This window comes from Pelobates fuscus, chromosome 4 (genome assembly GCF_036172605.1).
Source record: "Pelobates fuscus isolate aPelFus1 chromosome 4, aPelFus1.pri, whole genome shotgun sequence".
In the NCBI taxonomy this organism is placed as follows: domain Eukaryota; kingdom Metazoa; phylum Chordata; class Amphibia; order Anura; family Pelobatidae; genus Pelobates; species Pelobates fuscus.
Window position 1 is genome coordinate 384,428,544 of NC_086320.1, and position 26,377 is coordinate 384,454,920.

Below are 26,377 nucleotides of genomic sequence, written 5' to 3' on the forward strand. Positions count from 1 at the left end.
ACGCACCCCCCACCACACACACGCACGCACCCCCCACCACACACACGCACGCACCCCCCACCACACACACGCACGCACCCCCCACCACACACACGCACGCACCCCCCACCAAACACACATGCACCCCCCACCACACACACGCACGCACCCCCCACCAAACACACATGCACCCCCCACCACACACACACGCACCCCCCCACCACACACACACGCACCCCCCCACCACACACACACCCCCCCACCACACACACACGCACCCCCCCACCACACACACACACGCACCCCCCCACCACACACACACGCACCCCCCCACCACACACACACGCACCCCCCCACCACACACACGCACCCCCCCACCACACACACACGCACCCCCCCACCACACACACACGCACCCCCCCACCACACACACACGCACCCCCCCACCACACACACGCGCACCCCCCCACCACACACACACGCACCCCCCCCACCACACACACACGCACCCCCCCACCACACACACGCACCCCCCCACCACACACACGCACCCCCCCACCACACACACGCACCCCCCCACCACACACACGCACCCCCCACCACACACGCAGTTTTGAAAAAGTAAAAATGTCTACACAAATCTGGCATTAACTAAGCACGATGGCCACAATCATACTCATCCCTCTCAGGCAGCCAGTGCATATTGAGATCAACATGTACAGTGCTGTTACTGTTAGGAGTATAACTACTGGCAGCAGTCACACTCCTATCACGATCAGCCGGCCCAGTAAATTACAGCACATTATGGGGACTCTCAGAAAGGTGTGGTGCGAGTCCCCACACTTCATTGGTCAGCGGCTGGAGTTTTCGGATGCAGAAGGCACAGTGTGGTGACGGAGAGGCAAGTTACAAATATAAGGCTTCATTTACACGTCTTCAGCAAGCGACTACATAAAGGAAATAGCTGCAAGAGTGAAAGCCGGGCAGAAAATGTGCTGACAGACACCAAATCATACGGAATATAATGTCACAGCCTCACCAGAGCCTCTACCAAATCCACCTGTGTGATCACAGCAATATCCTGCACTGATAGCCCCCCCGGTAAATAAACATTGAACGATTGGCTCTCCATAACTTCAATGACATTTAAGGTCTAATAATGCCCTGTAACAAGTCAGAGAATAGAAACTATTCACTAAACTATTCCAGGTACAAGCACGACATTAACAGAGGGAGTGAACTGCAGCCTGTCGATATCAGAAAGGCTGCTATAGATTACATTTCTGGGAGCCGGAATAGGCCCCTCAGAAGTGCCTGTTTGTATCATGTCTGTTACTCTATGATTTATTGCCAGCACCTGCCAGCCAGCAGAGACTCAGGCATTACAGAGGCTGGATGATGAATGAGCGTTCCAGCTGGGTCATACGATATAAATAGACTCCGATACAGGAAACTTCATACCGTGCTGCAGCTCTGCCTCTCCGAAGGGCTCCGTGAACGAATGGTGGCTTGTGTTATCACATGGCAGCAGCAGAATATCAGAACCAGCCTTTTCATCCTGGTTTGGCTCAAATGGATCTGAAATGTAAGAATGCAAGTTTAAAATACTAACTGGGGGGTGAAAACAGAAGTCCATTTTCAGCCACACTTTGGGGGATGAAACACACATATTGGACAAACTGGAGCAGCCTGAACAACAATGATGGAATGGCAGAGTACTTACAGATTAGTGAAGGGGAACGTCTAGGCTGTGCTATGCTTGTGCCCAGTTAGCTGCATTAACAAACCTGTTCATAAACGCGCCATATGAGAACATGGATAATAAAAGCACCTGCCTGCATAGCCGGTTAAACCATCGACAAACACACGGCTTTTCAGCATTCTAGAAGAAAGTTCGGAATTCTGGCTCCCACACCAAATACAACCAAGGAGATCAGGACCAGAGACCAACTATAGTATCTCCCCAATCACATCCCTCCCACTAGAACATTATTTAAAGACCCAAGGACTCCCACGGTTACAGTGTTTTAGTTACGGTTTTGTGTGACTAGATACATCCAAGGCCGTGCTAAGATGCTAAAATTTGTCCACTTTCTATAAGGCCAGTATTTAATTTGCAGTTTTATTTGGATGTACAATGGATCGTTTAAAGAGCCATACACTACAGATCCTGTTTACCAATAATATAAAGAGTTAATTGTGATAGCTGATCAATAAGTGGTTTAGCCACAGATGCAGCAAGTTACAGCCACGCTGCTAATACGAAGACCATAAAGGGTGTCTGATGAAACACTGTTGGTTAGAGTTACCCTTTCTGTTAAAGCTGAAAATGACCTCCGTTCCAACGCTGAGGCCAAGTTCTACTTGCAGCCTCATCCTGCTTCGCTGACCTCACTCGTCCTCGCTTCAGGGAGGACATTGGGGTGCAGAGTGGGCACCACTGGACACTTGTGGCCAGCATGTTGATGACAGATGCCAAATATGAACAGAATTGACAATCACTTGCTCGGTGGCTGGAGTTCCATATTCAGCAGCAGGGTTAAACTCTGTATGTGCAGGATTGCACAGTGACACGCTGCCCATACAGACTCCAAGCACCATAACCACTTCAAAACATGAAAAGCTAGAAGTGGCAGCTCTCAGGAAGTCCTCTAATCATGGATTTCACCCAGTTCGAATGAGAAATAAAAGTACAGGAGTAAAGTAAATCTATAGCTCATTAACCCCTTAACCCCTTAACGACGCTTGACGGAAATTTTCCGTCAATTACTAAACTTAACGCCAGATCGCGGCGATCGTGGGGTTAACGCTGTTGCTGGGTGCCTCGGCGTTTGAGGAAGCCCAGCAACAGCCAATAGCGCTGTCCCAGCACATGTGATCGCTGTGACAGCCAGTCACAGCGATCACAGTGCTGCTGGGTCTTCTGATCCTCCTCCCTCCACCTCTGTGTGTGATTAGAAGTGGAGAGAGGATCGTTTGAAACTTTGTGTCCCTGACAGACACAAAGTGTTTAAAAGTCTAAAAAAAAAAAAAAACCTTACCCCTTTACCTTTAAAAATTAACAAGGGTTTAACCCTTTGATCACTGGCAGCAGTGATCGCAATACTGATCACAGTACTTTACTGAGATCAGAGTTTTTTTTCACCCTCAGGGGTTAACCATTTTCTTTTTAACCCTCAGGGGTTAAATATATTTAATTTGTTTTGTTTTTACTATTATTTTCTGTTAGTTAGTTAGCTGGGGTGGATTGAAGCTAGGGGGAATTGGAGAATCTAGCGTTAGTGTAGCTAGGAAGCTGAAAAGTTTTAGAAAGTTATTAAAAGTTTATAAAAGTATAAAAAAAGTGAAAAAAGGAAAAAAGAGAAAAAAAGTAGTTTACTTTAAGTCAAAGCATTTCTGCTTTGCTAGGTGTAAGCACTGTGTTTAGCGGTGATCTGATTTCTGTTTTTACCCACAGGGGTTCATTTTTTAAAAAGTTTTTAGAAGTTTTAGAAAGTATTAAAAAAAAAAGATCAGAAAACAAAAAAAAAAGTATAAAAAAAGTTAAAAAAACAAAACAAAAAAATACGTTATTTAGTTAAAGTTAATTTTAAGCTTTCACCATGCTTAGAAGGTTTAGTGCCGAGGAGGCATATAATATATTAGCAGCCGACTCAGAGGCAACCGACACTGCCTCAGAGAGTGCAGAGGGTGACTATGTGCCAGACACAGATGAAGAAAGTGAAGATACCCCTGGCACTGCTCCTGGCGCCGATATCTGGGTGCCCTCTAACAATTTTGTCCCCGACATCCCTCTGTTCACTGCGACTCCTGGTATTCAGGGAGACGTGACCAGCTATAACTCCCAGGATTTTATGGAGCTGTTCCTTGGGGATGATTTTTTAGGGCAGATAGTTACACAAACAAATATTTATGCAGCGCAGTATCTGGCACAAAATGCAACAAGTCACCTTGCCACAAAAGGGAGCTGGTACCCCACCAGTGTGCCAGAGTTAAAACCGTTCTGTGCACTAACCATGCTAATGGGAATTATTAAAAAGCCCAGAAACCGAATGTACTGGTCCAAAAACCCAGTATGCAATACTCCCATTTTCTCTCAGACCATGCGTAGGCCCAGATACGAATCAGTACTGCGTTTTCTGCACTTCAACGATAATCCGAAGTGCCACCCCAAAGATCATCCGCAGTATGACAAAATCCGCCCCCTAATTAACTATTTTAATAAAGAATTTGGCATAATTTATACTCCCCAAAAGAATATATGTATTGACGAGTCCCTAATGAAATACAAGGGTAGACTGGGGTTCAAGCAATACATCCCAGCCAAAAGATCCCGGTATGGCATCAAGCTATACAAGTTATGTGAAAGTAGCAGTGGGTATGTGTATACCTTCAGAGTATATGAAGGTAAAGATAGCCACCGGGATCCCCCAGGTTGCCCTGATGTAGTTGGGACTAGCGGAAAAATAGTTTGGGATCTAATGAACAAGGGGTACCACCTCTACCTTGATAATTATTACAATAGCATACCCCTCCAAAAAATGCTATATTGTTTTGAGACTGGTCTGCTGGCTTCCCCAAGGCTCTGGCAGAGAAAAAAAAAGTTAAAAAGGGGGAAACGGCTGCTCTATGCCAGGACGAACTGTTGGCTCTGAAATACAGAGACAAAAAGGAGGTGTTCATACTGACTACCATGCACAGTGAACACACACGCAGGGTCGCAGTCCGTGGCAGACAGGAAACAAGACGGCTGCCTGTCTGCATTAAGCAATACAATAAACACATGGGGGGAGTTGACCTGTCTGATCAACTGCTGCAGCCATATCTGATAATGAGAAAGACCAGGGCCTGGTATAAGAAAGTGGGCATTTATTTAATGCAAATGGCTACTCATAACGCATTCATCCTTTTCAAAAAGGCAAATCCTCAGCTGAAATGTACTTTTCTTACATTTCAGTTCCAGCTAATTTCTGTGCTGCTCACTGAGTGCCACAGTGGGGAGCCATCAGCAGGGCCTGGCAGGAGAGATATATAGACGGGTCACTTCTGCTTTTGGATACCACCTACCCCTCCAAAAAAGACCCCCCAGAAAAGGTGCAGGCTGACCAGTTTCTACTGCCCTGATTGTCCCTCTCAGCCTGGCCTTTGTATTGGGAACTGCTTTAAATTATGTCATACTCAGGGCCAATAAATTCTCAATACAATTAATATACTTGTTGTAGTTCTTCTGGTATTTAACCACTGACTATATATATATATATATTATTTTACTTGTATTTAGTTAATTGGGGTGGATGATAGTTCCTGGGAAATTGGGGAGTTTAGTGCGTATGCTAGGGGTTAAAATACAAAAAACCAAAAAAAATAAAATAACATTATTATAACATTGTTTTGTTAAAGTTCTTGTGTAAAAAGTTCAAAATGCTTAGGAAGTACAGTTAGAGAATTCTGACAGCGGATTCAGAGGTGACAGACACTGCCTCAGAGTTTGACCCAAAATGGGACATGGACCCAGCGTAAAAATTCAAAGTTTGAAACAGACCTGAAATTGCAGAGTCTCAAATTTGCCCCTCCAACATCCACATATACCTGGGAAAGGTACACATGGGGGTATTGCTGAACTCAGACGACATAGCTGAGTGACATATGAAGCGTTATACTGCCGTAGCACACCTAAGGATTGTAAACTATGCAGTAAAATCTCAAAGTATGTGTCAAAAAGGCAGAGAAAATGCTTACTACTACTAGACTTGGTACTCACTAGCGATAAAATTCTGTAAAAACTGAAATGGTCAGGTCACCTATATGGCAGTTTAGCGTCAGGAAATACGACTAAAGGCATACATTGGGGGTATCGTTTTTGTAAAAACTGGTTTGGAATCGTCACAGTTAAATCTTCTTAATTTCTTCTTGTCTTCAGTTGATTGATATATATACGTCTTTTGTATATATAGTCTTGGGCCAAATGCTCGCCACAATAATATATGTCTATATTATTGAAAAGTAATAATATGCAATCTGACTTACGGTTTCTTCAGGTTTATTCTTAGTTACGGATACATAATAAAACAACAAATGATGTTACAGGATAATGGACATTCAACAGCAGATGGTAATTGCTGGACTTCTTTAAACCCTTACATCTTTACATCGAGAGAGAGCCAGAGAGAGCCAGAGAGAGCCCAGAGAGAGACCAGAGCCTAGAGCGAAGAGAGCAGAGAGAGAAGAGAGCGAGACCTCGTGTCCCTCTGTTACTATATAGAAGTGCCCATACTGACGTCAGAGCATACTCTTGCCATATAAGGACAAGACCCCGAAATCCACATTCCAGAGCTCTCAGACAAAGAAACCCTTGTGACTTATTGATACCATCTGTTTCTTATGTCAATCCACACATCCATATATATAATCAATAGAAACATAGAATATGCAATATTCTACAGTTTTACTCACAGGAGATAGCTCAGCATAATTTTGGTTGTTTGATCATATTGGAACATATCAAATATACAAACTGCCCAGCACAAATGTAACGCATAAGTTAAAAATGCAAAAAATATTTTTTACCACAAACTGACATATAATGGTGAAAAAATGGCGACATGTTAAGGCACAATATATGCCATATGAGATACCCTGGAGTGTCTACTTTCACAAATGGTAGGCCTTTTTGCGGTTTTTGAAACAGTCAAACTGCTATAATGGTCCAAATTGAAACATAAGCCCTGCAAATTCGTCTCTCAAAATTCTACTCTAAAAACTGAAATGGTCAGGTCTCCTTTATGGCACTGTAGCGTCACCAAATAGTGTCAAAGACATACATTGGGGGTATTGTTTTACTCAGAAGACTTAGCTGAGCATAATTAGGGGTGTTTGATCATAGTGGAACATATCAAATATACAAACTGCCCAGCACAAATGTAACGCATAAGTTAAAAATGCAAAAAATATTTTTTACCACAAACTGACATATAATGGTGAATAAATGGTGACCCGTTAAGGCAAAATATATGCCATATGAGATACCATGGAGTGTCTACTTTCACGAATGGAAGGCCTTTGTGTGGTCATTTGTACAACCAAACTACTATAATGCCCCAAAATAAGACATAGGTCCATTAAATCCATCTTTGAATTTTCTTACTGTAGAAACTGAAATAGTCTGGCCTCTTATATTTCATTGTAGCTTCAAAAAATTGTTGCAAAGGCATACAATGGGGGTATTGTTGTACTCAGCAGATGTTGCTGAACACAAAATGGGATTTTGACCAGGAATAGCACACAGCAGCTTAACACAATACACATTTAAAAAACCTTGTTATATGTGTGTATTTAAAAAAAAACAAAAAACACAATTTTACTAAAATATGTAGCAGAGATTGGTGGGAAAATGGCTATGTAAAAAGTGTCAAAATACCCTTAAATAAATAGCCTGTGATGTCTTCTTTATATAAATATATACTTTTGTGTAGCAATTTTGTTTTCTGTGACAGCTGTCAAACTTACAAGTCAAACATACCAACTTCGAAAAAAAATTCACATTTACATTTTATATTACTCCTTGTATTTTGTGACCTGTAACTTTTAAAATAAGCTGAAATCCTTTACATATTATGCACACACTATTATTGCCAAAACTGTGAAAAATATATATTTTTTTCATTTTTTAATAAAAAATTAGATTTTATATATGTATAAGTCACATCAAAGTAAAGCCCATCGGGGGGCGGGGCCGGACCGCCACGCTGAGCGGACGCACAGAGGAGTAGCTCCTGAAAAGCTACTCCGTTTTAGCCCCTAAAACCCGGCAAAACTTACCCGACAACCGACAGCTGTGCTCCGGTGTAACCAAACAACCCCGGTCCCGAGGAGAGGCTTGCCGCGAGGTTCTAGTCCCTCAGTGGGGTGATCCCCGTCGCGCAGGATGGAGACCGCCCGGGCGGTGAGTTGGGTCGACAGCCGCTGCCCAGCTAGCCTGCCCACCAGCGGTACGGCAAAACCGAGAGGCTAGGCGGGTCCGGCCCCGTTACCCCCCCTCTGGGCCGGCGGGGGTGATCCCGGCCCTCACCCTGTGACCCATGGAAGCACCTTGGAACCGGCGGGAACACGCTCTCAAGATGGCGGCAGTCCTCATCACAACGCCATATTCAAACGAGCGCCCCATGCCTCAGAATAGCAGGCAGCTAACAGGTTCTCTGCAGCGACAGAGTGGCGGTGATCGAAGAGGTCAGAGGCAACCATCTACCAGCGGTAAGCAGTGGAGAGTGCCTCACGATAATCAGCAGAAACAAGCCGCACCCAATCCCTCCAGCAAAGCATACGGTCACGGACCTCCCTCGCCTAGATCCAGGGCTGCACGACCCAACCACATGAGATGACGTGGACCCAAGAAGCATGGACTGATCCTGGGACTAAACTTACCAGACGAGTGCTGAAAGCTTCTTCCCCAGCCTCAATCATTCTGCCACACATCCCCTCTGCTCTCACCACCGGGGGATACCCGCTGTGAAGCTCATCCTGACTAACGGTGCCGGGACTCACTCACGAAAACCTGTCACCCCATATCACCTTTCACCAAGCTGATGAACCATCTTAGCGTTAAATCTATACTGTTTAAGATTTTGCATGTTTAAGCTTGTGCTCCATATAACAAACACATGTCCTTCCCAAGCTTGCGTACAGGTTATCCTACAAACCTGAATACCAATCCTGTCAGTATAATCAACATGTATCTAGATGTCAGGCTTCTACTGACTCATCAATAGCATGTATAGCATGTTTCTCTATTATAAAACTATAAAATGTGCAGTATCTCACAAAGCCATGTAAATGTAACATATATATGCGTATCAAATGCTTGATGAAGCTGTCGTGGCTAACAATGCATGTTTGTACTCCTCTGCACGCTATAAATAAAGAATTAAAAAAAAAAAAAAAGTAAAGCCCATCTTGTCCTTTAAAAAACGATATATGATATGTGTTGATTCAATAAATGAGAGCGATGCAAATTGCAGTTGAACACAAACAGCAAAAAATGCAAAAATAGCTTAAGGGTATGTCCAGCTTCTGAAGCTGCGTCCTTAAGGGGTTAAATGAGAAGTGAAAGAAAATTTGATTATCACTGTCCTCTAAAATCTGTCTTCTATGCTCAATCCCTGTATGTATTATCGCAAATTGAGCTGTGCAATTAAAGAAATGCTATTATATAAAATCTGTCATTTTTATATTTAATAAACAAATACTTCACAAAAACCTGTGTCCAATTTCAAAGTTCTTGCCAAGGTAAATAGCCGAGTACTTCATATTACAGCCCCAGGTAAATAGCCGAGTACTTCATATTACAGCCCCAGGTAAATAGCCGAGTACTTCATATTACAGCCCCAGGTAAATAGCCGAGTACTTCATATTACAGCCCCAGGTAAATAGCCGAGTACTTCATATTACAGCCCCAGGTAAATAGCCGAGTACTTCATATTACAGCCCCAGGTAAATAGCCGAGTACTTCATATTACAGCCCCAGGTAAATAGCCGAGTACTTCATATTACAGCCCCAGGTAAATAGCCAAGTACTTCATATTACAGCCCCAGGTAAATAGCCGAGTATTTCATATTACAGCCCCAGGTAAATAGCCGAGTACTTCATATTACAGCCCCAGGTAAATAGCCGAGTACTTCATATTACAGCCCCAGGTAAATAGCCGAGTACTTCATATTACAGCCCCAGGTAAATAGCAGAGTACTTCATATTACAGCCCCAGGTAAATAGCCGAGTACTTCATATTACAGCCCCAGGTAAATAGCCGAGTACTTCATATTACAGCCCCAGGTAAATAGCCGAGCACTTCATATTACAGCCCCAGGTAAATAGCCGAGTACTTCATATTACAGCCCCAGGTAAATAGCCGAGTACTGCATATTACAGCCCCAGGTAAATAGCAGAGTACTTCATATTACAGCCCCAGGTAAATAGCCGAGTACTTCATATTACAGCCCCAGGTAAATAGCCGAGTACTTCATATTACAGCCCCAGGTAAATAGCCGAGTACTTCATATTACAGCCCCAGGTAAATAGCCGAGTACTTCATATTACAGCCCCAGGTAAATAGCAGAGTACTTCATATTACAGCCCCAGGTAAATAGCAGAGTACTTCATATTACAGCCCCAGGTAAATAGCAGAGTACTTCATATTACAGCCCCAGGTAAATAGCCGAGTACTTCATATTACAGCCCCAGGTAAATAGCCGAGTACTTCATATTACAGCCCCAGGTAAATAGCCAAGTACTTCATATTACAGCACCAGGTAAATAGCCGAGTATTTCATATTACAGCCCCAGGTAAATAGCCGAGTACTTCATATTACAGCCCCAGGTAAATAGCCGAGTACTTCATATTACAGCCCCAGGTAAATAGCCGAGTACTTCATATTACAGCCCCAGGTAAATAGCAGAGTACTTCATATTACAGCCCCAGGTAAATAGCCGAGTACTTCATATTACAGCCCCAGGTAAATAGCCGAGTACTTCATATTACAGCCCCAGGTAAATAGCCGAGCACTTCATATTACAGCCCCAGGTAAATAGCCGAGTACTTCATATTACAGCCCCAGGTAAATAGCCGAGTACTGCATATTACAGCCCCAGGTAAATAGCAGAGTACTTCATATTACAGCCCCAGGTAAATAGCAGAGTACTTCATATTACAGCCCCAGGTAAATAGCCGAGTACTTCATATTACAGCCCCAGGTAAATAGCCGAGTACTTCATATTACAGCCCCAGGTAAATAGCCGAGTACTTCATATTACAGCCCCAGGTAAATAGCAGAGTACTTCATATTACAGCCCCAGGTAAATAGCAGAGTACTTCATATTACAGCCCCAGGTAAATAGCAGAGTACTTCATATTACAGCCCCAGGTAAATAGCCGAGTACTTCATATTACAGCCCCAGGTAAATAGCCGAGTACTTCATATTACAGCCCCAGGTAAATAGCCGAGTACTTCATATTACAGCCCCAGGTAAATAGCAGAGTACTTCATATTACAGCCCCAGGTAAATAGCCGAGTACTTCATATTACAGCCCCAGGTAAATAGCCAAGTACTTCATATTACAGCCCCAGGTAAATAGCCGAGTACTTCATATTACAGCCCCAGGTAAATAGCAGAGTACTTCATATTACAGCCCCAGGTAAATAGCAGAGTACTTCATATTACAGCCCCAGGTAAATAGCAGAGTACTTCATATTACAGCCCCAGGTAAATAGCCGAGTACTTCATATTACAGCCCCAGGTAAATAGCCGAGTACTTCATATTACAGCCCCAGGTAAATAGCCGAGTACTTCATATTACAGCCCCAGGTAAATAGCAGAGTACTTCATATTACAGCCCCAGGTAAATAGCAGAGTACTTCATATTACAGCCCCAGGTAAATAGCCGAGTACTTCATATTACAGCCCCAGGTAAATAGCAGAGTACTTCATATTACAGCCCCAGGTAAATAGCAGAGTACTTCATATTACAGCCCCAGGTAAATAGCAGAGTACTTCATATTACAGCCCCAGGTAAATAGCAGAGTACTTCATATTACAGCCCCAGGTAAATAGCCGAGTATTTCATAAAGCAGACGGTAACACCCAGAGTGTTGAAACATGGGCTCTCAGACAGTTTGAATATAGGAATGCAGATTAGGAAAGCACTTTAGGTTTAATTTGGCTTTAATTTCTCCCCCTACATCAGTATCAACTCTGTGGGAGTACATGGGCTTCTTTAATCTGGACTAATGCATGATCCAAGCGATGTGTGTTTTTAAAGATTATATGTAAAAAATATCAGTCACGTCATTGACAATATGGCTGCTCCTCGAACCTCAAATAAGGGAAAACAGATATTTAATGGCAATAAACAACTACAAGAGAAACTAAATTAGGTTAATGTGCTAAATTTAGGGACGTTTGAGGAAATTCATGCAGAGACTTACACAGCTTCTGTACATTTGGACAGACTATAAGGAGTATTATAAAATATACTTAGAGCTCTGGTACTAAACCTCCATTTATTCACTCAAGTGAGAATTCAAAGTGAATTTTAAATGAAAGGGTCACTCCAGACCCATTAAAGGGCCACTATAGGCACCCAGACAACTTCAGCTCAATAAGTGTCTGGGTGCCAGGTCCATCTAGGGCTAACCCTGTATCTGAGGGTTAATCCAGCCTCTAGTGGCTGTCTCATTGACAGCCGCTAGAGGCGCTTCTCACTGTGATTTTCACATTGAGAAATGCTTTTCTATGGACTGTCTGAATGCGCGCGCGGCTCTTGCCGCGCATGCGGGTGATGACGTCGGAAGAGGGAGGGGAGTCCCCAGTGCCAAGGCACTATAGTGCGTTTTCCTGGCACTATAGTTGTCCTTTAACTTCGCTTGCTGAAAAGCGTTACGTGTAAAGAGTGTGTTCTCTTTTTAATTTTCCAAAAAGTTCAGATTTCAATAGAAATTTACACTTTCCAAAATTAACCTGGTTACACCCTGTTGGCTTTCAAGCGGACAACAGGTAATGATACTTCCTGGTTTCATTAACTCAATGCAGCTGACCTCAAGAAGAAGCAATTGCCCAGAGCACCTGACTTACCTTCTCATTGAGCTGTATTGGGAAGTCTGTGATTGGACAGCAATAGCAATTGTGGGCGGGGTTAAAAGGGGAGGGCTTGTAAAGGCAGCAGACAAGATGACTGCAGGTTTTGCAAGCCGATTTTGGATAGAGCTCCAATGAAAAAATGCATAATTAAATGCAAGTTTTTATTTGCGTTAGATCTACAAAACAGTGATTATTTGTATTTGGGCAGTAGAGTGTCCCTTTAAGGTTTAAATAGCCAAACTGGCCTCTAACTATTTCCAATCAGCTACTCTGGCCTTCAATTTCAAGTTAGTAAACAACCCTAGTTAACTAAATATTACACCATTACAGCCACTGGACACCCAAATAAAGGTTATATATGGGGAGAACACCGCCCTTTCTTTATAAAAATCTTCCTCCTTCTCACATGTAATATTACTGACTGATGCATTTCCAAAATCTGTGTGACCTACTTAGACTGTAAACGGAGCGCACTTGGGTTATGTAAGAGGTGGCAAACTCCCTATTATTCACAGTCTGATCCATTTAGGTTGAAGCCTGCTGACTCTTTGGGAACCATCTCTTAATGAACGCTAGTGATATCTCTCGCATCACTGAACAAGGCACCGAGGGGATGTCTGAAGAGCAAGCCATTTCTGTCAGACAAGAATCTCAATAAAAACCAAAATAAGACGTGCAAACCACTAAGAGAAAAAACAAGTAGGTCTAAGGTCACGGCTGGGAGTAAATAGAAACTTAGACGTTAGTGTGCTCCTTCCAACGACATGGTCTAGTTCAAATTATTATTGCGCCAACAGATTTCATAGCGCTTTACAATATTATATGAGGGGGGATTTAGCTATAAATATGACAATTACAAGAAAACTTACAGGAACAAAATGGGACAGTTTACATAAAAACAGAATCTCCAGAAGGCATCGTAACGAGTTCACATAATTTACATGTAGATACCACAGGCAGGAAGCGTTATTTGAACATATGAGATATACACACACACAAAGTCCAACATAGAACTTGAAATGTGTTCCAACAATGAAATAGAGTTATAAAAGCCTTTAAAATTCAGAGACAGATGAACATACATTAATTATGTTTTTTTTTTCATTTGGGTATATCTAAAAACAGCTTGTAAAAGCTGCAGATCTCTTGTCTGTCGCCTCTGTAAACCCTCCCCTTCTAACCCCGCCCAGACTTTCTGTGGCTGTCCAATCACAGACTTCCCAATGCAGCTCAATGAGAAGTCTTTGCAAGGCAGGTTCTCTGGGCAATTGCTGCCTCTTTAACTTCATGGGGCTAAACAAACCATGAAGTAACAGGACTGGGTTGTCTGATTGGCAGCCAGGGGGTGTAACAAGGTTAATTTAGAAAAGTGCCAATTTCTACTGAGATCTGCACTTTGTGTAAAAGGAGAAAATAGAAAAAAAAAACAAAAAAAAAAAAACGAAGGAAGGAAACACTTCACACATGAAGCACTTTAGAGAGCTGATTAACTTCAGAGGGCTGGTGTGTCACTGTAAGGCCCAAAGATCAATCTATCTAAAGTAGTAAGGCAGCAACCTGAACTGGAAATAGCTTCATGATATGCCTCAAAGCAGAGAGAGAAAGTTATGGTGAAAACACGTGGCTCTCCCACTGTCCATATCTCAGGTGGGGCCAAACATCCAGAGTTACAGGCTGCGTTCACTATACACCCCATGACCGTATATTGGATGACTGGCCGGGACATGGGAGGGAGGGGGCAGCATTACTGTCCGGGACATGGGGGGGCAGCATTACTGGCTTGGACATGGGGGGGGGAGGGGAAAAGGCAGCGTTACTGGCCTGGGCATGGGAGGGGGCGGGGGGGGGGGAGAAGAGGCAGCGTTATGGGCCTGGACATGGGAGGGAGGGAGGGGGGTAGCATTAATACCCTGGACATGGGAGGGAGGGGCTGCGTTACTGGCCTGGACATGGGAGGGTGAGGAGAAATGTTGCTAGTTTAAATGGGGAATCAGTATGACTCGGTTTCTGGCCTTTTTTAAGGGAGAACTCTTACTAGTAAAGGCATACAAACACTCGCAGTGGGTAAAGGTGAGCCCATGCAAGGGGTGCAGCCGTACCCCAAAACCTGCAGCTGACATGATGGCCGGTAAAGTAAGACTTAGCTCGAGGTGTGGTCCCAGGTTAGCTGGTGTGCAGGTATTGGAAGCCTGGGATTGAAACCTCATTAACACCCTCTCTATAGGCCTGCTTTCTGCAGAGGGATTTACACAGCAGAGAAGCGGCCTGACTGCTGTCAGCTTATCTCCAATACAGAGTGCTGGAATTAGGGCAAGCCTTTTAATCATGCGGACAGCTTGCAGTTACTGTGGAAGCTCAGTACAAATGCCATCAATCAGCAAAGTCTGCCTGCAAAAAAAAGTATTTTAACTCGATTAAAGCAGCGACTTGCGTGGAACTGTCCTCACCACATTATTCACACTCTGCAAAACATATTGCGACCATTCAAGCAGGCGCCATCTACACAGCGCCTGCTTTAAATAACCACGTTTTTGGATAGGTTCAATTCAAACCGTTGAAGAACAAACATAATCTGCAAAACTGTATTTATATAATTCGATTCATAAATGGTATGCGATGGCTTCCTTTAACAAACATATAGGGCAATGATTAATTGGGATAAGGCTACCTGTAGCTCTCTATTAATTTATTAGTGAGATCGCCTGCAAGCTGACAATCCTTGGCAGGCCTGGCTACCTACAGTCATGGGAAAAGAAAGTACACCCTCCTTGAATTCTATGGTTATACATATCTGGACGTAATAACAATTATCTGTTCCTTAGCAGGTCTTAAAATACAACCTTGTAAATACAGAAAACGATTACGGTACTGCACGTTATTGCTGCTAAAGGTGGTTCTACAAACTACTGGTGTACAGCGACTTGGCTTGTTGGACTATCCTGAGCTGTGTACTGTACTCTGTATACGGCATTAAGTTCTTGTATAATGTTGGATCCCTGTCCTCAGCTTGATGCTCGGCACTGCATTAAGCCCAGACACTAAAAATAAGAGTGCAGCTACCCTTTTATACTATAAGGATAGCACAAGTTCTCCCACCTGGTTCATATCATTTACCTTGGCACATTGAAAATGAGATCCAAAAAATATATACAAATTCAATATATGTGAGGGGCAGATTGTGGAGCTCCACCATCATCCCAGCAGGTCAGAGAAATCCCACAATTCTTGCTTTGGTGGCATCACAGCCTGTCAGGTGCTGGTCCCAACAATGAGATGCCAATTTAGCCAATATCTCCTGCAATACATCGGTGCTGTCCAAACAAGGTGGCAGATTATTCCCAAACTGTATGTAGAACACATTCTTTATTATTAGTTTAAAATCCCCTCTCTAGATTACCCAGAGAATGGCCAGGATTAAGCAAAGTAAGCAGTTTTTACTATGGTTACTCTGAGAAGGCTCCAGTTTGGTTTCTGAGCAGTAAAGTTGGTGAGATATTCTGACAGAGTGTCCATATTTCTGGGTTTTTAGCTCCCGGGCCTGCGTGTAGGTCACATCCCAGAATAGATGCATCCTTGCCATGTTATGGAGGAAGTTTGCAGTCATCCGTGTCACATTTAGTTACGGATCATGAGAATTGCTGCAAGCAACTGGCAGAAAAGTCAGCGTTCCATTTCGGAGTCTTGTCTGCTGGTCACACAGCTGTAAGCCCCCGACTCAGAGTTGGTCTAGACACAATATGCCCCATTACATGTATCTGACAATTTCAAAGAAGGTGCAGACATTTCTCACAGTATTCCAGAAGGAACAAAGCCCTGTAACACTCTACACCCCTACACCCCTTGGTTTGACACTGTTTCTTATTTATAAATGGGGGTGCCTCAGGTATGGGTTCAGTGAGAGTATAACTCCCATGACCCTCAGCAGCAGAGAGCCAGGAAGTAGAACTAAATTCCACTTTAGGAAACATTTTTCTGTGTCAGTGTGTAACGTTGTATACATGTCTATTTTCACTACAATTCCTCTGAAGCGACACAGAGCCTCTGCCCTCACTGATTGAGGGAGGTGTAACGGTTGGGTGGGTTAGGAGCTTACTTCTCTCCAGGATATACAGAGCCCTCACCCAGATACAGAGGGGGGACAGCCAACGACTAATCAGCATTCCTAATACAGGCACACTGTGTTACAAAGTACAAATAGATATATTTAATACACACGACCACACACGGTTTTCCATGGGAGTGGCTGCTGCTAGAATTAGGACGAGGTCTCTGTAGCGCAGCGTACCTACATTGTATTGCTTGGTCTCGGATTTTCAAAGCTACAATAGAATGAAGGAGAGTCCTACGAGTTTGGAAGCAATGTATACAATGGTGCATGGTTATGGAAGGACTGCATGGCTCGTTAGGGGACTGGAAGGGTGGGGACAGGGGGCCAGGACAATTAAAAAGCCTTTATCCCTATAATCTCCCCATGGTAACATCTTGGAAATTAGCAGTTATCACCACTTTAAAAATATAGATTTCTGTCATCCATTTTAGTTACAAACATTACCCATTCACATCTTCAATCTATTCTAGAATATAGAAGCAGTGAATGTTGTGTAATCATTGGATCACAGCGGAGTAATCCAAAATCCATTCATCAGTACGTTATTCTCACCCGTTTTTAAACACTAGGGGTCCGTGGGGTACAGTGACCCCGTTATTCCTGGAGGGGAGCAAGCGGTTACAGAGTTAATCTTTTGAAAGGTGCTTTTTCCAGCACAGGATTCAGTTCTTCCATGAGCTATTTATATAATCTGTGCAAGCTGTGCAGCAGGCCCGCTAAGTAGGTCACTCACCCGAAGCAGAGAATGCTGATATCCTTGGGTTTTACAGATTGTTCATCACTTCCCAGAAGGCCAAGCGGTGCCAAGTCACTGACAATAACACTGCAGAGCCATGCCAGCTGAGCTCCGCTCTCTCACAGGGGTGCACCAAGGGTGTGGTTACCAGTCAGCAAGAAGGCATGGCAAGCAGGTGGCAAGAGTTAAAGTATCGAAGAAACATGGCTTCCTAACCGGTTACCCTAATATATGGTGCAAAAACGCTGAATATTTCTGTGGGTTTTATCTATTCCCCACGCAGAATAAAACCAATATACACTCACATCACATGGGACACCCCAAAATATACACTGCTCTATGCTAGCAAGGAGAAAGCTTCCCAGTAAACACAAACGAACCATGTGACCACACCCAGTTACAGGTTTCAGATATTTAAACGACTGGCTACCGATTAAATAAAAAAATAGAAACACCCCACTAATTTTTACTCTAGTTAAATGTATTTCCTTGACTGGCATTCACAACCCACATGGCATCTGGCCAGCAAACCTACAATGACCTATACCCCCAGCTATGACCCCTCCACTGGCTAACACCACCGACTATTCCCCCCCCCACACCCGGACTATACTCCTGGCTATGCCCCCCCCCCAGGCTAGGCTCCCTCCCATCCACCCACCACTGAACCCACATCATCCCCCACACACAAGTCCAGGTGTGCAACTTTCCAAGTTAAAAACATTTAGAAAGTCAGTTTCACCTTTGACGATAAGTGCAAAAACCTCATTTAACTTGAAAAGAAAAAAAAAAAAAACCCTCTTGGAGCTCAGATTTGGGTTATTTTACCATGAACGGTGGGTTCAGGAGACACAATGTGTTTCAGGGCACTGCATTACAGATGAAGCATGCAGGTTTCTAAACTCCTGGTCTGCGTTCGTGTGTAGTTACAGTAACGGTTCGATAGCTCCCAATCTTTACATAACTAGAGCAGTTTTGTTACCGCTAGCCCCGGCCTTTACACGGGAAGTTTCATACTACATACACACCATGCAGCTTCTATATTAATAACCAGTCTATCAAACATTCACCGTGTATAGCTGCCATCGGCACACAAACACCACCACAAGAGAACTAGAGACAGTAAGATTATTTATTGCAGGTTATTCAGTTACATGAGACGTGAAGCCCAAACCCACAATATAGCCCGGTGAATGCCATTAGGTTTGGCACAGAGGAAAGTAATCAGCCCCTCACCCCAGGAAAGCATGGTATGGTTAATAAATACACCACTTATTAAAGAGGACAGGTCAGTACTAATCTATGGATCATAACGTCATACCATGACTGATCAGTACTAGTATACGCACAACAAAGCTATATCTTATGTCATTCATTTACTAGTAGCGGCCGGTCTTAGTATGTATGACTGGTCAGTACAAGTATATTATTATTATTACTGGTATCTATATAGCGCCAGCATATTCCATAGCGCTTGACAATATTGCAAGTATATAAATGACATATGATAAACTAACACTAATCAGTACTAGTATGTTGCTAAAATGGCTGGTTTCAGATAAAATATATCAGGTATCGAGTGAAAGGTGCCATTTGCTCTCTAAACTTTAGAGTGTGGACTGCCAGTACTACTGCGTGAATGTAGATTACCGGCACTGCGTGAATGTGGATTACCGGCACTGCGTGAATGTGGATTACCGGCACTGCGTGAATGTGGATTACCGGCACTGCGGGGTGCACTGCGTGAATGTGGATTACCGGCACTGCGTGGTGCACTGCGTGAATGTGGATTACCGGCACTGCGTGAATGTGGATTACCGGCACTGCGTGAATGTGGATTACCGGCACTGCGTGAATGTGGATTACCGGCACTGCGTGAATGTGGATTACCGGCACTGCGTGAATGTGGATTACCGGCACTGCGTGAATGTGGATTACCGGCACTGCGTGAATGTGGATTACCGGCACTGCGTGAATGTGGATTACCGGCACTGCGTGAATGTGGATTACCGGCACTGTGGGGTGCACTGCGTGAATGTGGATTACCGGCACTGCGTGAATGTGGATTACCGCAGTGCTGAAATTTAATCTTACTATGGTTTATGAGTAGGCTTCCCGCCATGTCGGGTATATAACTCCACACATTTTACTTTACTCTGTGCCAGGAAGGAGAAACAAAAATGGCAGACAATGGTGAATCCATGTCCCAGTGAAGAATACAGTATTTAGGGAGTAAATGTTCTTTAATGGAATGGTTAAAAATTATATAAAAAATGGTCAATGTAAAAGACAAAAAAATAAATAAAAAGGGCAGGTGATAAAAAAGGTGAAAATGGAAAAAATCCTGAAACATACAAAAAGTTAGAAATAATCTGTTTGATTGCGAAAAGCAGTCCATTGTGTGCGCTTACGCAGAGAGAGGAGGGCTCAGCGTGAGGAAGAGGATGGGACGGAGGACTTCTTGTATTCAGCAGTGCCCAGAGGAAAGCATTGAGTTAGAGCAGGAAGCAGATCGCTGGGAGGTTAGCGCTAATTCCAGAGTAAGAGGAGGAACACGCTAGTTTTCTAGAGGGAGACAGGGAAAGGGGCGAACATATCAGGAAAAAGGAAGGAGAGGAGAAGAAGAAAAAAGCAAAAAGCACAAGTGGTTAGTAAGAGACATGTACAAAGCAGCCCAGACACCATTTTATTCCAGCAGGAAGCCTAATCCTAGCAATCGCTCTATATGCACCCCACTGGAAAAGCCAACACCCCCAAAACATCATCATCATGGAAAGTCCCAGGAAACAAACTGCTCATTTACTGTAGGATAAACTCCATATGTGATAAAATAAAAAGGAATATATAGGAAAAAATACCTTCTTTCAAAAACTGCCATTTTCAGCCTTCAATAGGTAACAAGCAGAGCTGTAGCCTTATAGAACTGAAGTATAAAACGTACTGACCTGCAGCACATGATATTCACTCACACCCCCCCCCCCCCCCCATATATCTTTTTTTGCTCTCTGTATCCTAACCTGCCCCTTCGTTGCCCCCTGTTCTCCTCTGGATGTAGAACACATAAAACATTATTATTTTATACATGATTAGATGGTGTTTATTTAACTGCATAATAGCTGCAGGTCTACTGAATCTTATGGTGTCGGACTCTACTGAAATATAAAAAATCTTAAAAAAACAAAACAAAAAAAACAAAAACAAAAACACAAATCCGTAATGGAGGATATTTCTGTTGTATAAATAGCAAACACTGACCACATCTTTGCTTTACAAGGGACACCAAGTACAAAAAAAAAAATACACACACACACACAATTTCTCTGACACAGGAGGTGTGAAAAAGTATACAAATCCAAAATAGTTAAATATTATTCTTCTTGGGATTTGCAAGGTTTTACTAGCTGTGTACCTTACTGAAAATGGTAAGAGAATGTAAAAAGACTGCCTGCGGGGAACAATGCCCACATACAGCAAATACAGATAAATCAGATTTCTAAAATAAAAGGATATTTAAAAAGTACTATTGCAAACTTCATCAATCTCCGGAATGTGAATGCAATGCAGACAGTGAAATGGGAGAGCCAATGCACTCCTCTCCCTCCCTGACTATACAGAATGGTATGACCCATAAAAACTACCTTCAGTGCTTAAGAGTGTGGGACTCGTCATTTTGAGATCATTGCACACATTAAACAAGTGGATTCTGTTCCTCTACACGCGGGTTTGAATTAATTGTGGAATATAAATGGAGGTATGTAAGGCTTTATGGGCTACATTTCATGTTGCAATGTAAATGAAAGTAAAAGCATGCACACAATTATGGGAATGAATGCACAGTGCATCAGAAAGTCAAAGAGTAAAAGTCAAACTGATAATGCACAATGACATATGCCATACATTTCACCTCTGTCCTTTTCTGGGACACAAGATTGTCCGTATGTCGACCAGCTCTCATGGCGTGTAACACATACAAGACATCCACTAGGTGGAATTGGACAGATCAGGGACAGATTTAGGGCAAATCACTGCCAAATTGTTCATTATATGTCTCTCTCCATGGGTGTCCCAGGCCCAGAGAAAACCCAGGATAAAAACCAAACAAATTCTCCGCCGATGCCAGCTGGGTGCGGATAGTCTGCCATCTTTATGAATATATAACCCCCTTCCCCCCCCCAAGCACACTGCACACTTCATACACATACAAAATCACAGCAAAGGGGACAAAGCTGACAAAAAAAAAAACATTTTCCTGGGCTAGTTGCATTATGTGTATGTTAGATCATACAACAGATCCATCTACTGCCAGCCAGTTACCTAGAATAATAAATAGTAGCGATATATAAAAGAAGACAGTTTGGGTTTTATTTTATCCAGTAATACATTACAAGGAAGGAAATCGAGTCGCTAATTAGAGCAGTGTGCAGTTACAGACCTGATGGAAAGACACCGGGCTGAGAAGTGAAATTGTATAATAAAAGTGACATTATAACAACGGGGTTATTGCTCCTTAAAATAAGTCCTACGTGTTTTGTTGTGACAGGTCCCTGGTGAGACGGAAAGGGGTGTATTGAGATGCAATTTTCTCATCTTGCTGTGTTTTGACAGCGATTACAGAGCCTTCACGTCACTAACTCTGCACAGCTCTAACCCACGCAGCAATCAGTGGTCGTGCTGGAAAACCACGAGTGACAGGTACCTTGCTACGGTTTAACAATGGAACTACAAGAATAGGAAAGGCACTGTGCGTTTTATTCTGGCCCATTCTAACCTTCACATCCTGATCATATCAGGTCTCCAAATTCTAGATTCCTGGATCAGATATTCGAATGGGCCTCGGTGTTAAGAGTTGCAAGGAAATGTTAACCTTGCGAACAGAGCATCGTTTAGAGATAACCTATAAAAAAAATGAGATATCGAAATCTAGCGCATTGCGGTGTCTGTTAAAAAGGTTTAAGTCTCATAATACAGGATATATTACCGTTAGAGCCTAATGCTGCTTTATGCCAACTAAGGCGATGCTCGGTCACAACAGCTTCATTTTTGATTGTCGTACACAGAGATTAGATTTTCATTTACTGTAACGTACTTCCCTTAACGGAGCTTTGAATGCAACTATTTACATTTCACACAGGCTCATGTTACCTCCAAATGCCTGATTGGGAGTTATCTTCCCATCTGGAAAAATGATTTCTCAGAATATAAAGGTGCCGTTTCATGAGGATGTTCTCTACCGGTTAACTGATCTGAAACGTGTATGGGTGGCATATGATTTTGTTGAATGTTACATACTGATCACTATCCTCCCCTGCTTGGGAAGGCCACTCAAATTATAAAAACAAGAAAACCAATAAAAAAAAAATATAAATAAATAAATTTAAAAAAAATTTAAACACTGCTGTATTGTGTGACAGAGAAAAAAGCAATTTTGTCTTTTTGTCAATTAAAAACGTGATTGTTCCCCCATACTAGACAAGGAGTGAACCTGCCTTATCCTTGTTTATCCCTTTACTCCTTCTCTTGAATTGTTCATGCTTACAAAAAAAATGTACACTACTGTTGATGCCTTTATATTATTTTATCTCTGCTACCAACATGCCTCAATAAAATAAAAGATAAAAAAAAAAACCTTGATTGTTCCGTAAATAAACTCATGAGCTTTATCGGTTAAATAAAAATAACTACAGGGAAGGGATTCTGTGTGCAGACCGACACCATAGTAGTGCTTTGAAATAAATCAGACTGTATAGCTCTGGCGCCACCAGCAGGCAGGCAGGGTTATAAACATGCATCAAGGTAAACTGGTTTAACCCCTTAAGGACACATGACATGTGTGGCATGTCATGATTCCATTTTATTCCAGAAGTTTGGTCCTTAAGGGGTTAAACATTATGTAACTAGACCGCACGATGCGATGGTATACTACAGAAATATCCTCTTAAAGGCACAAAGCCTACATTTCCTATACAACAAGAGAAATGGAGGCTTCGAAGAAAATGTATAAAATGTCAGGAAAATGCCAAATGTGGATCAATATACAGGAACATTCTACTGGTTACCATGGTGACTGCATCAACATGCGTGTGAATGTTCCAAACACCAAGACAGAAGAGGTGAAATGCTGTATAAAACAGATTACAGAGTAAATAATCTGCAGTCTTTATGTCAGACTATTACACTGTAACTGGGCCTATAGGTGACGTAAGCTCGATTGAGCAGGGTCCTCTTCAACCTATTGTTCCTGTAAGTTTATTTGTAATTGTCCTATTTATAGTTAAATCCCCTCTCATAATATTGTAAAGCGCTACGGAATCTGTTGGCGCTATATAAATGGCAATAATAAATAATAAATAATGTGACCAAATACCCTGAGCTGCGTTCTCCAGGGATCCCTTATCACAGGAACACCTAGTCGTGGTTAACACCAGATTCCTTGGGGGCCGTTCAGAATAAAGGAAGCTCACTGGGTCTATACAGCGCTTACAAAATGCAAATTGAAAGAACGGGACATGTGATAGACATTTCATACCACAGATTATTGGAACGTCCAGATTTACCATTAGCACATTTGCAGAAGTGACCAAGAAACAAGTTTGTTTTCACCGGTTTCACTATTTTGGCTTAAAGTTTGCCAAGTGGGAGAATTTTTGCAATTTGCTATTTTGTTGTAAAACGTGTAGTGAAAAACTCTATTCATAGCATGAAACTAGCGATTATACCGAGAGGTCTCCGATCCCAGAAACAGGTTAGACAGTAAACACCGTTACAGACTGTAACAATTGGATGTATACACCGTTCTGGAATGGATAGTGTATCACAATGCAGACAGCATATAGATATATCCAAATTCCTATGATCACCAACAAACTGCCGAGTGCTAAGCATTGCGGCTCCCGCTACCATTATCTATCCAGGAAGAAGACTACACATAAACCCAATGTCATTTGCTGGTGATTTCCAGATCACAGTATTAGTAGGTTACTAAGCTACAGCAAACACTGCATCATTCTTATAGTCTCGACCACTCGCAGAAAATGTCAGCAATAGAATGGGTAAGTCTGGACATGACCACTAGCCCCCATTCTCATGCCCCAGATATGTAATATGCCAAAGTAAGTCGAATATGCCCCAAAACTGGCAGCTGATCCAGAAAAGGTCAGAAATATGTCCTAAGACAGAATATATAGAATATTTTCAGGGCTCAGAATTGGAGCACCACACACACCATAAAGTTCATGTAACCTGCATCACAGGAGCTATGAACGGTTCTATCCTATGACCAGCCTGTTTAACCGCGTTTAGAATCTAGGATATAGAGCGCTACAAGCAAGGTGAGCACAAGATGGCGGCTACCAACTGGGACATCAAACAAAGTGAAGCGATACAGAAATATGCATTGATTTCCATTCAATCTCAAAGAAAATACAATAGAAATAAGACGTCCAGGCGGAAGCCTCAGCTTAAAGCTACTTACTGGGTGCGTCGCCTTCTCCAACATGTTCGCCATTTTCCAGCACAGACGTCTGGGAACCTGAAAAACACAGAAATCGATTTAAGCGCCATCTCCCTGTCTAAACAAATAAATATAGAACACTAGATTAATGGGGTTATTTATAGATCCTGCATTCACGGATAACTGCACATTTTAAAGCAGTGATGTCACTTTTACCAAGATTCCAAGCAGATGGATTTTTCTATCTAATCAGGCGATGGTACGTTTGGCAGTGCCGGACATAAAATCTGATCCTTTGTCAGAGTGGAGGCAAACATCACCATTTCTAAACCAATAGACAGACCTTTAGGATGGAATTTGTTCTGGAAAAGATTTATCTCCTTTTGTTCAAGTGATGCTGCCAATAGTCTGCAGGTGTCCTATCACTTAGTCTGTCGAGAAATGGGGCACTCCACTGCACCCTTCACAGCTGAACTGATCGCGAAGAACTGTAAAAATTCTGCATTATCAATTAAATCAATGTATTCTGCAGTAGTAAGGGGAGTGAGCTTGGAAGTGACACGAGTCTAGTTTACAGAGCAGCTCCTGTCTTTCCACAGGGTAAGAAGCAGTAATTCTCTGATGTTCCACGCCCAAGGTGGAGATAAGGTTTCACTTAAAAAATACTGAACAGAATTCCCTATTGAAAACTCTTGCCTGCAGCCTTTCCGAGCCCTCCCCCTCTAACCCCGTCCAGCCTTTCTGTGGCTGTCCAATCACAGGCTTTCCAATGCAGCTCAATGAAGTCTTTGCAAGGCAGGTGCTCTGAGCAATTGCTGTCCCTTGCGTTGAACTCCACTGAGCTAAACAAAGCAGGAAGTAACAGGATCAGGTGTCTGATTAACCGCCAGGGTTATTTTATAAAAAGTACCAATTTCTATAGATCACTCTTTACACATAAGCATTCAGAAAGCTGAAATGCTTTAGGGGTCTAAAATGTTCAGTTAATGTTAAATCATAAACATCACAGGAAAAAATAAACAAAGTTCTAAAGAGAAGAGTTAAAGACACAGGAATAGTGTCACGCAGTTAGGATGGTGTGTCCTAGGCTGGTCAAAATTGGCCAAGGTTACATCATTTATACATCTTACACCTGGTTAATTACATCCTTAATTAACCTGAAATTAAACGTCTATCCTGGAGAAGAGCATTAAATCATATAGGTCAGCAAGAACTAAACCGGTTAATTACACAATTACACTTTAGGCAGATCATGATATGACACAAGTGAGCAATGTGCGTGCCAAACCAGGAACCGTTTAATTTCCTCACTAATCCCACAATACGGAACCATTACTCACCTTGCAGAACATGCTCTCTCCCTCCTAGCATTAAAATGTATCTTATTAATTATATTAATTATCTGTATAGGAGGGGAGAGCCGTGCTACAGGGTGTAAGGTGTCTGTTATAGGTCTGTAGGGGGGGGGGGGGGGGG

General features: G+C 42.7%; 1 protein-coding gene across 9 annotated transcripts in view; it reads right to left on the reverse strand.

Annotated features, from left to right (window-relative positions):
* MAP4 (microtubule associated protein 4) overlaps window positions 1–26,377 on the reverse strand; it is a 141,989-nt gene that overhangs the window by 76,228 nt on the left and 39,384 nt on the right. For all 9 annotated transcript variants that reach the window (XM_063452876.1, XM_063452871.1, XM_063452877.1 and 6 more), the window contains exons 4-5: window positions 24,923–24,979; window positions 1,441–1,557 (exon numbers count right to left, since the gene is read on the reverse strand). In XM_063452876.1, coding sequence (XP_063308946.1) covers window positions 1,441–1,557; window positions 24,923–24,979 — 174 coding nt within the window. The remainder of the gene's footprint in view (window positions 1–1,440; window positions 1,558–24,922; window positions 24,980–26,377) is intronic.